At 41.5% G+C, this 13,739-nt stretch overlaps 1 protein-coding gene across 2 annotated transcripts in view; it reads right to left on the reverse strand.

Moving 5' to 3' along the window:
• Nucleotides 1-2,864: 2,864 nt before the first annotated feature.
• Nucleotides 2,865-13,739, reverse strand: part of tjp3 (tight junction protein 3) — a 72,194-nt gene continuing 61,319 nt past the window's right edge. For both annotated transcript variants that reach the window (XM_039766712.1, XM_039766711.1), the window contains exons 11-21: nucleotides 13,529-13,685; nucleotides 13,231-13,339; nucleotides 12,933-13,152; nucleotides 12,662-12,858; nucleotides 12,148-12,243; nucleotides 11,982-12,058; nucleotides 4,617-4,827; nucleotides 4,324-4,424; nucleotides 3,982-4,179; nucleotides 3,399-3,457; nucleotides 2,865-3,282 (exon numbers count right to left, since the gene is read on the reverse strand). In XM_039766712.1, coding sequence (XP_039622646.1) covers nucleotides 3,168-3,282; nucleotides 3,399-3,457; nucleotides 3,982-4,179; nucleotides 4,324-4,424; nucleotides 4,617-4,827; nucleotides 11,982-12,058; nucleotides 12,148-12,243; nucleotides 12,662-12,858; nucleotides 12,933-13,152; nucleotides 13,231-13,339; nucleotides 13,529-13,685 — 1,540 coding nt within the window. In that variant the 3' untranslated portion in view covers nucleotides 2,865-3,167. The remainder of the gene's footprint in view (nucleotides 3,283-3,398; nucleotides 3,458-3,981; nucleotides 4,180-4,323; nucleotides 4,425-4,616; nucleotides 4,828-11,981; nucleotides 12,059-12,147; nucleotides 12,244-12,661; nucleotides 12,859-12,932; nucleotides 13,153-13,230; nucleotides 13,340-13,528; nucleotides 13,686-13,739) is intronic.

The following is a 13,739-nucleotide window of genomic DNA, read 5'->3' on the forward strand; positions in this document are numbered from 1 at the left end:
GTTCTAAACACCATAGTCCTTACCGGACAGTTTTGACTGCAAGCCATTACAGATTAACTGCAGGATTTGATACGACCAACAGCAGTTATTTATTACATAGCTCGAGAAGTCAGGTGCACTGTAACATGCTGTATCTTGATGGCATCTGCCAATTGCTGTGATGGCATGGCACCCCCTCTCCTACCTGCACTTTGATACCACCGGCTTCAGCTTCACAGAAACTGCTTTTTCCTTCAATGTAGTGCAAAAAGTAATTAAATAACATTTGTGACAAGAAAAAAACCTGAGAGAATCAATTTAAAAAAACGTGCTGCCATTTATTACGTGGTGCTCAGAGGTTTAAAAAAGTTCAATTTATGAAACAAGGTTATACACCCAAAAAAAAAAAAAAAAAAAAAACAACCCATAAGGATCAATGTCCAACAAAAAAGTGTCCATCTGCATGTAGGAATAAAAATGGGCCACTTCTCATTTGAGGATACGTTGAGAAAGAAAGGAAATTAAACAGAACAACTAACCTAGAATGATCCTTTGGACAGCTTAATATGGTACAAGAAAATAACACAGCGTGTCTGTGCCCTCGACGGCCATCATCCTCCGGCTGAGCGTTTGCCATGATGGGGCTGATTACCACACATCAGGGTTCTTAGGCATAATGCTTCTCATTAAGTGCACGTCATCAATGGATGTCATTCAACATTTCAGAAAACTTTACAAATTAGTTTTCCCAGACACTCCAATTATTGGTCAGTACAGTGAAATTCAAACAGATTTGCTAAAACTCAACTTTACATTTATAAGCTCGTTAGTAATTTGACAAAGAAATTGCATTACTGGCTACATACAGGATGGTGATCGAGTCGTTCTGTAGACGTTGCTAGTTTCTAAGTTTAATAATGTGCAAGTGTGCATGTTATATAATTAGTAAACAGACTGGTATACATAAGCAGGGATTTCTTAGTAAGGTTGTAAGCCATTGTTTATTTTTTGTATTCAGAATATCATATGCATTATATGCATACATTTTTATATATATATATAATATATAATATTATATAATATATAATATATATAATATATATATATATAGTGAAGGACAGCCGGGTCCCATGCCACCCCTGCTGCTTATGTTCCGGGGGAGCCACCATGGGCAGTCCAATACTTCCCCCGGGTCACTTGGTGGCAGCCTCCCTGGCCGACGGCGATTCTCCATGGGAGATGGAATCCTCCACAGCTTGGTTGGGGCCCGGGTGGCCGCTGGGGGCTGTCTGCTTCCCACAGCCCGGCTGGACGAGTCTTCAGCCCCACCTGGAAGTGCAATTAGGACCAGGTGGTTTTATTACCTGGAATGCTTCTAGGTGGGCTATAAAAGGGCCCAGCCACCACCACTCGAAGAGCCAGAGTTGGGAGGAAGGAGACTAAGCTTGAGGAGGAGGAGTGGTGGTAAAGGAAGGAAGAGAACTGTTTTGTGCTGGTGTTTTGGGGACTGTGTTTGGGCTGTGTGGCACGGGGAAGACGTGTCCCACAGCCGAAGAAAAATAAAGTATTTGTGTTTTTATACATGCCTCTGTGTTGGGTCAGGCGCCTATATAGCGCCTTTGTTGCTCATATATATATATATATCACTTCCATTATCAATCAGTTTGCATATAAGGGTACGGTCAACTTCAAACTCATAAAACATTTTTGTTTGTAGGCACATTTTGTTAGTTATTTGACAAAAACTGCTTAGCTGACTAAACACACATGCATACTGTACAGCAATTTAGTGATTTGGTAGAAGTTGCTAGTTAAAATTTAACAATGTATTGTGCAAAGGTGTATATTTTGCAGTTTTTACTCAGACTGGGATACATATGCAGGGAGTTGTAGTGACACTGTATTATTGTTATGTGTGTTATTAGTATTTTGAATATCACATGCAGTGCATGTATATATACACTCACACTATATGCTCAGATTTATGTACTGGATTTAAACATACAAATCTACAGCATACAAAAGTGCACGATACATGTAAACATTATACACATAATACATTTATATTGGATGTAACTGTATGTATTTATCTGTATAAAATACATTATGTATTACACATACACTCAGAATGCTAGTGTTTATATACAGAGGAGTGTAATATTTGTATATAGATTCTATGCAATATGTACACTGTATATACCAGTGGGTGTAATGTTATTATATTATAGAGAGGGGACATTATACACACACAGGCACAGTTTATTTGCTGTATGTGCTTTTATATATATTGTTGGTACATGTAGACCCTCTCCCCATATAGCGTATTACATATACAGGGTGAATATATTGTAAACTACTTGCATATTTTCAGGCATATACAGTGTGTGTGTGTATATATATATATATATATATATATATATATATATATATATATATATATATATATATATATATATACACACACACACACACACACAATAAGTCATATAGAGTGTATACGGTATCTAAAACACACACAAACTATGCAATACTTTTTATATAAATACATATGTACATTATTCACATGTACAGTACACACACAAAAATAACCTAACAAATTCCTACCCATCTTCCCACATGCTGTACTTCATTATTTGGTGCATTTCTCCTTTGGTCAATATTGGCACCCACCGTAAGGGTCAGATCTCCTCTTACTAGCACTTGGAAAGCCAGGGGAATAAAATCCCTAAATCCCTTTTTGAGGAGGTGCACACACTTCTAGGGGTTCACCTTTGCTGTTGTTGTATTGGTGGAAGGCACTTTAACTAGGAATCGTAGGAAGTAGAATTAAAAGTAGAGTAAACACACTTATAAAAAGATTGAGGTGAGTTTTTCCCCCATTAAGGTTATGGGTGCATGGAGATTTTTCCCCCACGGTAAATACAGTTTCAAACTGGAGAAAGGCACCCAGTTGAAGAATAAAAACTTCCAGGGAGGTGACACGCATACACGCAAACAGAAGGGAGAAAGAACGGCTTCAGGTCTGACAGGCCGCTGCGCCATAAGTGACCTCGGTACAGTTTCCATAGGACAGAAAAAAAAAAAAAAAGTGTACTTCCTCCATTAACGTGGTCCTCTTTATCTGGTAGCGACAAATGCACCACGGAAGAAAAATACAAAAATAAAAGGAAAAAAAAAAATAGAGTTGGCTAGAGATCAGTGGCCGGTCCCCAGTCATAGTCCCTGTCGTCTTCCTTCTCTTCTGAACTACCACTCTGTCTGAAGTGTGGCTGCCTCCAGTCTGACTCTCGATGGTCATCGAACCTGAAAGAGAAAGAGCTCAGACATTTAGAAGAAAGACATTCTAACGCACTCTATGTAGCACCATAATGTGCAACTACAACCCAAAGCAGTGACATTTTTATTGCTGATGATTATACCTTCTGTATTGGCCTGAGCTCTCCTGTCCTTGAGGAAATGCAGGCTGGAATTCCATTGGCTGACAGGGGGGAAAAAAAAAAATTTTTTGAATTGAATCTCTGGGAACTTTAAGGGAATTCCATTTAGGTTTTTCAAAATCCACACATACACACTATTTTGCACAACATTAAAATGAGCAGAAAATAATTAATAACAATTCTTAGAGCCACTCAGTAGGGACCTCATAAGAGTAAATGTCCTGGGACCACACGCTCCTGGGGTTAAGATATGTTAATGTCAAAGTTGAGAAATGGTGCCATTCCACCACACAGATCCATGTGGGGTTACCAAGTGAAATGAACAACAATGGAGTTTCAATCTGTGCGTCACTTACCATTCTTGACCACAAGGGAGCAGGATGTTAAGTGATTTGGCTTTAGATAAACAATGCCTGGACACACCATGCACTAGAGGTGCCAGGCCAAGCTGGGTCACACAGCAGACCACCTTAGTAAATCTATCGCTGGGCTGAACAGGATCAGACAGAGGTCCTTAAACATTCCTAATAGGTGGTCCAGCTAGATGTCCTCTACTTTTATTCACCTGTGGACTCTCAAAGGGCTCAGAAGAGCGGGCCAGGGCTGTTCCTTCAAAAGCATCATCCAGTTCATTGTCTGTGTAGCCACCTCCCTCTCCATCCATGTCTTCATAGTCACTGGTGGCACGGCTGTCACAGCTGAGATAGTCAGAGGAGCGATCACGGCCGAGCGTGTCCAGGTCCTGTTCTGCTTCACTCTCCATCTGGTAATACATGAACACTAATCAGATGGGACAATGGTGATGTATGGGATTTAGGGGCAGTGGTGAGGAGATGGGAGAAATTATTTCTTCATGTGAAACATTTTGGTTCTAGGGGGTTGTGAAGAAGTTGAAGACTCTGCTTACCTTGCCATCTGAAAACCAGACAGGCCGAGACTGTAGGTCCTTGACTTTGTCCTTCAAAATCTCATACCAGGCGATAGAGTTGGGCTGCAGGGCGATCCGTGCTAAACAGAAACAATGGAGGAAAGTAGGACAAGTAGGAGAAAAAGTCTTTGGTCAGTCGAGCATCAGCTAGTCTGGGGAGATTGCAGAGGGTCCCTCAGAAGTGACCTTCTGTCCTAAAAGTAAGAAACCGTAAAGCAGACGTTTTGACTGCCCACTGGCCGATTGAGTCAATCGACACTGCCCAAACTTACCAGAAAAGAGGTGGGAACAGTACTTTCTCATCTTGACAGCTTGTGCATACAGCCGGCGGGAGCTCTTTTTGGAATCTGGACACAGCCGCTGCCTCATGGTCTTCACATCTTGTTTGCTCTGAGGCTCCAGGAAGAACACCATGGGGTGCAGCTGAATGTAGTTGAGGCGCTCGATTGCTGATGGCGTGATGTCCAGTAGGGGGTGTTTGTTCTTAAAAAAAAAAAAAAAAAAAAGAAAAAGCAATGCTGAGCACCTCTAAAACAGTGTAGAGCACAACCACTTGCTACCAGCATGTCCACATGTGCATACTTCAAAAAACGGGGCTAGTAATGGATAACGCCACTCACAAAAGGAATTGGCTCAGGTAGACATGCTAAGTGGAGCTAACACAAAAAAAAACTCTCTTGCCTTCCTCACTGTCTTCATGCGTCCCAACCAGAATTAATCAGAATTCTAATGTGGTTATCTCCATCTGCCCATCCTGTAGGCTAGAGAGCCGATATGTTCAAGAGCTGGACTACTCTGACCTACTGCAGCACGAGATTAGTAAAATTAACAGATCAATAAACACTGCTACAATTTATATCAGGGCAGGCTGGACATAAACAGTGCCCTAACTGCCAAATGGCTCAAGAAACTTCATTTTAGCAAATGTTGAGGACTCTGCCCTTGACAAGTGACAAACCAGCAACTCATTTCCATTCCATTCAATAGAAAAGTAAGAATGACTCATTTAAACAGAATAAAGAATCCTGACATGTACACTACATTTGGTCAAATGAAAAAGGGGTCTGGATTTCAAAATTTACCAAAAACATCTGACACTTAATTCTGGGGATGACAAATAAATGCAAAAGACCCATTGAAAACAAAGTGCAACTTAATGGCACATTTGTCATGTCAACATAGAATGACATCTTTTATGGACAAAAGTCCATAATAAAAAGACCCCATCCTGTTACTGTCTATTAATGCCGTTAACAGCCTGAAACAGTATAAGGCAGACGTGTGGCCCCCTAGTGGCCACAGTGCTTAATTAGTACCCAAGGGTGACAGTTTAACCCATAACTAACTTGCACCGCATATGTGATGTCATAAGCACTTGGCACGGTGTACTTTATGCACCATTGTTAAAATGGCTATTTATATGCATACTGTGAGGCTGTAAAATAAAATATTGCAATAATTTTAAATTGTACATGTTTTAATGTAATTTAATACCATATTACTGAATAGTGTAACACAGTTTAGGACTATCTGATAAATAAACCTGATCCACTTCTCCAGTGCTCATTCATCACCAGTCACACTTTCATCCACTGCAGGATTTGCACATGGATCACATTTCAGTGCTTGGATCAACATGGATCAACTTCAGTGGTTGAATGTTCTTTGCAGACAAAGTCATTGCAAGAAGAACATCTCATCATTGTCATACATACGCAAGTACCCGTGCGGTGTACCAAATGCACCATATGGAACTTGAGACTGTGCATCCACTCATAAAACTAGCTGGGGGCACACTGGAGGGAAACCATTGCAACTATACATTTGTAGTGAATCAAGCAGAGTATAGATGGCAGATGCTGCCGGCAGGTTCAAGTAAAAGGATGTTAAACCAAACTTAGATTGGTGTTAAAAATACACCAGCGCGAGTAGTTAAGGGTTAATCCTCACCACTACATCACTGTGTGACCCCGAGCAAGTGATTCACTTGGTAGTTTTGTAAGATATGAAAGTCATAGAAATAATCTCACCGTCTTGAGAATCTGAAAGGTTCTAAAATGCATCCAAAAATAAGGCTGCAACTAAATTTACAAATCACTTTATAAGCCCACCCAGAGTCTTTTTTGTTATTTTATAAACAAGAATTTACACTGGCCTCACAGCTCCAGGGTTCAAATTCCAGTTCGATCACTTTCCCCCCAGTAGTGTTTTTGTGTTTTTCATCCAATGCCAAAGATGTGTGCCATTCCAATCTGGCCAAATGTTAGAGTATGCCCTGCAGTGGACTGACATCCCACCCAGGCTTGTTCCCTTCTTTGTTTTTAATGCTGCCAACCAAGCAACTCTGAATTAGATAAGCAGCTGCTGAAATTGGATGTCTGCAATGTATACAATATGAACAAGGAAAATGAGCCCGTCTAATAAAATATAGGGAGACAAATGCTTATAGTGGGCTTCAGAAAGTATTCAGACCCTTTCACTTTCTGCACACTTTGTGTTGAAGATTTAATATTAAGCGGATACATCTGCCATGCTTGTCCATCAATCCTCTCAAAGCCATAATGACAAAGTGAATACACTCTCTGGCAAACTAAACATCATTTAGAAGGGTGCACACATCTGTGTTTATGAGGTCCCACAATTCACCAGGACAAAAAACAAGCCACAACATCCAAGGAACTCTGTATAGACTTCCGCAATCAAATGGAACCTCCAGGACTCTTCCTAGAGATGGCTGTACAGTCAAACTGAGTAACTGGGAAAGAAAGGCTTTTGTGAGAGGAAGGTGACCAAGAACCCAACTGTTACTCTAACAGAGCTTCAGCAGTCCTTTGCAGAGATGGGACAACCTAGCACAAGGACGTCCATCTCAACAGAACTTCTACAGGTTTATGTCAGAGAGGCTAGACAGGAGACCCTCTTGAGTAAACGGCATTTGGCAATTCAAAGAACCCCGAGAATATGAGGGGAAAAAAATTCTCTGGTCTGATAAGATAAAAACTGAAGTCTTTCTGCAGAATTCCAAACAATACATCTGGCGAAGACCAGGCAGTGTGCTCCTCAACTGACTAATACCAACGACGACAGCATGCTATGGAGGAGCTTCTCAGCAGCAGGGACAACCATGAGACTGGGCAGAATTGAGGGAAGGGTGAATGCAGTCAAAAACAGAGAGGTCCTTGAAGAAAACCTGCTCCAGAGTGAAGGCGACTTCAAAATCTGGTGATGCTTCACATTTTAGCATAGAAATGACCCAAAGCATACTGCCAAGACAACATGTGGCGTGGCTCAGAGACAAGCCTTTGACTGCCATTGAGTGACCCAACCAATGCCCTATAGATCCCTTAAACCTTATAGATCAGTGGTTCTTAAACACAGTCCTGGGGACCACCCATGGCTGCAAGTTTTTCTTCCAACCAACTTCTGTTTTGAATTGGATTCCTAGCCTAATTAATTGAGCTGCTATTTCTGCTATTGCGTTTTGGGGTCAAAGTAGAAATCACAAAACTAAAGTTTAGTCTTTTTTTTTATTGAAATGTAAAAATGTACTAAGAAGTTATATGGGGATAATGCGTTTTGGTTTTTTTGATACATTATTTTCATCCTGAATTTCATTCTGCTTTTTCGGGTGTCCTAGTTGTTTAACCCATCATTTACTGATTAGTGGATCTGATGCTAAAGTAGTCGCTGCCTTGAACCACTCACCAAGTTTGGCCGCGGTTGGGTCTGCTCTGCTTGTTTTTAATTGTCGTAATTAGGATATAATGATGGGATCACAATATGCATAAAAATGGTAAAATAACAGAAAAACAACAAAACAGTTAAGCATTTATAGTTAAAACAAAGATTTCTAAATGTCTTATAAAAGTCGTACTTCTGTGATTTACTGAATGCATAATAAAAGTAAAGAAAAAAAATGACCAGCAAATGAAATACGATAAATTATCAGTCATTATCACAGATTGGGAATCTAGTTGGAACAAAAACTTGCAGCCACAGGAGGTCCCCAGGACTGAGTTTAGGAAGCATTACAACAGAACATCCACGGAGAGATGGCAGTTTACAGGCACTTTCTGTCCAATCTAGTGGAGCTTGAGAGCATCAGCCAGTAACAAGGAGCTAAACTGCCCAGTGGCAGCTCGTATATAGGCACTGTGGAACTGCATCACACCCTATTTCCACTTGATATTATCGATAACATGTAATATAATGAGTCCTTTTTCTTTAATTCTTTCTTTATACTTGTACAATATATAATCCTTAAGCTTAAAGTCAGTATCCATCCCGCAGTTTATGAAAAAGATACAAAAATCTTTGTACGGAACTGTGCGCTTCACAGTTCCAGCGGCGTGGTGTTTGGCTGTTGTGCGAATGCGCACATAGAAAGCTGCACGCGAGGCTGCGAGGGAGAGAGAGCACTGTCCCTCCCGCAGTGCCGACCCTGGCATGCTGGTGGAAGGTACTTTTTTATTTTTTTACTCTGCGTGTATTGTGCTTAAAAACCGTGTACCATATTCTTGAATGTGATAAAATGTAGAATTAGATTATTATCCTGCTACCAGCTATTCTATTTGATTCATTTTTTTTCTGAGGCAGGATGCTGCTTTTCAACATTGAAAAGAATAAAAACTTTTCTTAGAAGCACTATGCATTCAGAAAGACTAAATGCACTTGCAGTACTTTCAATAGAGACAAATTTCCTCAGTTGTCATCTAGAGATCAAGGAGAAAATTATTGATCTTTTCGCGCAAATTAAAACAAGAATGGATTTCATTTTTAAATGAATAAATCAAGCTTGAACTGTAACAATTTAGGTTATAGTAAGTAAAAAATGTTTGATTTTGTTCTTTTAGGATTTTATCAAGTTTCTGAATAAATTTTCTTTTTATACATGTTTGTTTCCTTTTACACAATTTTAAAACAAAGGCTAAAAATTTTCTGGAGCAGCATCCCCACTAATTTTAGCTACGAGCCGCCACTGAAACTGCCCAATCCCAGGTGTGCAAAGCTTGTACAGACTAACCCAAAAAGACTCAAAACGGTGGAATTGCTGCCAAAGGGGCTTCTCCAAATTATTAAAGGGTCTGAATACTTGCATGAAGGAGAGATTTCAGGTTTTGATTTTTAATAAATCTGAAAAACTTTCTGAAATCATGTTTTCGCTTTGACATTATGGGGTTATTAACTTTGAATGGATGGGCAAAAATGGCAAAATGTATCCATTCAGAATTAAATCTACAACACAGTGTACAGAAAGTGATGGGGTTTGAATACTTTTTGAATCCCCTGTATTTATTTGTAAAATCTAAATACAACTATATATTAAAATACACAACAGGATACATGAATATGCTGGATAAGAAGAAGATTAATCTTTCTTCTGAATGCCCTTTTTCATTACATGGGCATGGACATCTGAAGCCTATCCCAGCAGTATCGAGGGCAAGTCGAGAATCAGCCTTGGACGGCATGCCAGTCTACTGCAGGTGTGGTATAGCAGGTCCATGGCTTAACAATAAGAAGCCCTTTTAATAAATAAATGAATGAATTGGCCGGCTCGATCTCTGTGGTTCTGCATGCTCATGAGGCTGCAGGAGGTTGTTGAAGTATTTGCGGCGAGATTCACCTGCATGTGAAGATGCGGTCTGTCTCAATTGCTTCATTACCTTTCTGCTTTGCGCGATTGAGAAACAAAAAGTAAGACACAGCCAGTGAGTGAGCGAGCAAGAGGAGAAAGGATGGATGGAGGTTAAACAAAATGGAAAAGAAAAATCGTAAGAGAGACAGAGCGAGAACCCATGTGGGACAGAATGGAGGCAGGTGGGCGTAGTGGAGCCTCAGGTCAAGAAGCCTGCTGCCAAAGAGAGGGCGCTTTCCTACAAGCGATCACCAGGGAGTAGAAGTGGCCAGTCATGTGGTGTCTCCAGCAGACAACAAAGGACAGGTGGCAGGAGATGTATGTGGCTTGGCACGGTGCCACAGCAATGAGGACCTGAGCTTGGATAGAATGGTGGACTGCACCTGTCAATTGGATGTCTCCTTAGATGCCAGATCCCGTATGGGAAAATCTAAAGAGACGTTTGCTTTTAGAAGGCAGCATTGGGAAACAGAAGTTTTAAGAAACAGTGAACAGTCTCTTATTTTTAACCTCTGGTTTTAAGAAACTATTTATTGAACCGTTTTTAATCTCCACTAGGATACTGTTCATTTATTAATTGGATTACTTATTTATTTAAGATTTGCACTGCACTTTTGGACACTGTTTTTGACTGATTTTAATAAAAGCACTTGTACATTTTTTCATCTACCCCTTGCTATGGGTGTGTGAGTGTCCTTATCTGCCTGGCTCGTCCTGGTTACATTACTGACGGTTGTTGGTTCAAGAGGCTCCCACATGTAGCAGGGAGTATGACGCCAACCTGTACTGTCACAGCATGGCACACTCAGTCTCATTCTTAACCCCACAGCAAGACCTTTGGGATGCGAGAAGCTCTTCCTTCCTCCATATTCCACAAAATTGATTTGAGGCCAGTTCAGTGCCTTTTTAGCGTATGCTTAGTGTATTTGCCCATCACTGAAGGTTTTTAGTACAAATTGTTACTGTACATTTGTTCATAATTGATTTGGCCATTCACCATCAATATGTCAGCTTCTCTGATCATTTCATATTTTATATATAAAGACCTATAGATAGATAGAAGATAACTCGCAGAAATACAAGGAAAACATAAACCTAATACAGATAGAGAATTGACTTAGGATTGAAAGGAGGAACTATAAAGGCACCAATAAAAACCTCTGCACCACCATCCATCCATCCATCCATTTTCAAACCCGCTGAATCCGAACACTGGGTCACGGGGTCTGCTGGAGCCAATCCCAGCCAACACAGGGCACGAACCAATCCTGGGCAGGGTGCCAACCCACCGCAGGACACACACAAACACACACTAGGGCCAATTTACAATCGCCAATCCACCTAACCTGAACGTCTTTGGACTGTGGGAGGAAACCCACGCAGACACGGGGAGAACATGCAGACTCCACGCAGGGAGGACCCGGGAAGCAAACCCAGGTCTCCTAACTACGAGGAAGCAGCACTACTACTGCACCACCGTGCCGCTCTGCACCACCATATTATCCTAATAAATAAACCAGGTTAAAAAAAATACTATATAAATAATTTGCAGCCACCTGGAACTCCATACAGGGCTGGGTTTTGCCAGTGACCAGTGCTGGTGGAACAGGCTCAAGTCCCCAAAACCACCAATGTCAATTAAGTAGGACTACAATGAATTGCATGTTACAACCAAACATAACTACAAATATAATAAAAATACAGGAAAATTTGGAAAACAGCCTGCTTGCACAAAAAGATCTCTGGGTTATTCCTGTCAAGAATACAGAGTTCTTGGCAGCCTTTTGGCCCTGGTACAGCACTGACACCACCCAAAGGTGCTCCAACTAGATGCCTTGACCTCTGTGCTATGTACATAGAGTTCACAATTTCTAGGTTTTCTGCTTTTCCCAGCTTGTCCTTTACACTCCAAGGTGGGCACTGCTTTCCATTCCCTCCCAGTCACCTTCCCCCTTCATCTCAGTCTTTGAGTTATATAATTTCCTGTCACCATACATACTTCTGCTAGTATCTCCTTCACCGTCTCCAGCCTGATCACCGAAGAGGACTTCCCTTCTGCATCCCGGGGCACTGTCTCTGTTGGAGAAGGATGGACAAACTGTGAGTGCTCAGGTATAACTCAGTTTGGAGAGCATTTCCCCATTTGGAGTAGTGGAAGTACTTACGTGCCATTTGGAACTGGTGAGGCAGGTCAGTAGACAGCATTTGCAAGGCAACATCACTCAGTGGACCGAGCACCACAATGGGGCGCTTGAAAGAAGCTGGAGAATTAGAAGGTTTAGGGTTAAATTATCAAGGCTGTACATGACATTGTGGCAGTGTTGCAATAAAACTTGTGTTTTAGATAGCAACTTACAGTCAAAATATCATTATAAATAAAAACAAACAAACAAAAAAAAAACAAAAAAACAAAAGGAACTCTTAGTGTGAAGTTCTACCCGAAAAAAGCACATGGAGAAGCCAGTGCATTTACAGAAAAGCCATTAAACATATCCCAAGATCTATTTAAAGGCTTTTTTGTGCTCATTTAAAGTATTCTTTATAGTGCTTTACAGAGTGAATTCTGTCACACCATACTGAACCAGAACACTGAAAAATGTTCATGAGCAATAAAAGCAGATCAAGATAGGCACCAGAGGAAAACCAGAAGACCATTCACAACAGTGTAAGAGCACCCACCTTCTCGAAGCTGAACCTTCTCATATGGTGGATATTTGTTCTGAATGGTCAGCTGGGTGAGATCATCTCGGCTCTTGCGGAGGTTCTTCTTCGCTCCTCTCAGACCTCGTAGTTTCCAAAATTCAGCCCGCAGTCCTGAAGATGCACCAGGATTACCCACCTTCTGCATCTTGTCGACTGTGGCTATCTGCTCCGCTCTGCAGATGAAAGCCACACAGGTTCAGAAAAGAGGCATCACCGTGAAACTGCCTACCCAGCACATTAAACATACCGACTCTTGCTTGGGATTATGCCCTTCTCCATATCCTGAAGGTCACTCCCCAGGCGTACAACCAGCCAGGAGCCCAGTTTGCCACGGTGCATGGTGTCCAGCACTCTGAAGACATCACCACGTACAAAGCTCAGCTCGCTGGGAATCTCTGTGTCATGCTCAAAGTGTGTGCGGATGAAGAAGTGATCGCCAACAGCAGAGGTTACCATCTTTCTGTAAACTGGGAGAGTAGTAGGGTGGTCAGCAGTTGTGGGCATACATCACCCAGATGTGCCCACACTAGTCTGTCAACACTTACTGTCAGGTTTGCTCTGGGCACAGATCTTCACTCGCTCTCCCCTTGGAATGTTGAGCAAATAGAGGACGGCTTCTTCTCGTGTGAGGTGGGTGAAATCCTCTTCATTTACCTGCAGCAAGAGAGAATTAACCCAGCCTCTGGCAAAACTGGTCACTATGTAAAATACCCCTATGGCCCAGCAGTTTATATAAAAAAAGCTGTGGTTGTGCCATACATGCCAGCCTCCTAACATTTTTTTAAAGAAATTAAGCTAGGCATGATACCAGCACATCTGACCATGGGTTAGTATTCCACCTACCTTCAGAATTTGGTCACCCTCCTGGATGCCCTGTTTACTAGCCATGCTGCCATCTTGGACGCCTCCTACAAAAATGCCCACATCGTTGCCCCCTACCAACCGCAGTCCCACACTCTCTTCTTTTAAAAAGGTAATCTGCTTGAGGTCCGAGCTATAACTATGGAGAAGGTGGATGAAGCACAAATTTAGATGGTGGGATAGATTGGCATAG

The sequence above is a fragment of the Polypterus senegalus genome, chromosome 10 (genome assembly GCF_016835505.1).
Source record: "Polypterus senegalus isolate Bchr_013 chromosome 10, ASM1683550v1, whole genome shotgun sequence".
NCBI classification, from domain to species: Eukaryota; Metazoa; Chordata; class Cladistia; order Polypteriformes; family Polypteridae; genus Polypterus; species Polypterus senegalus.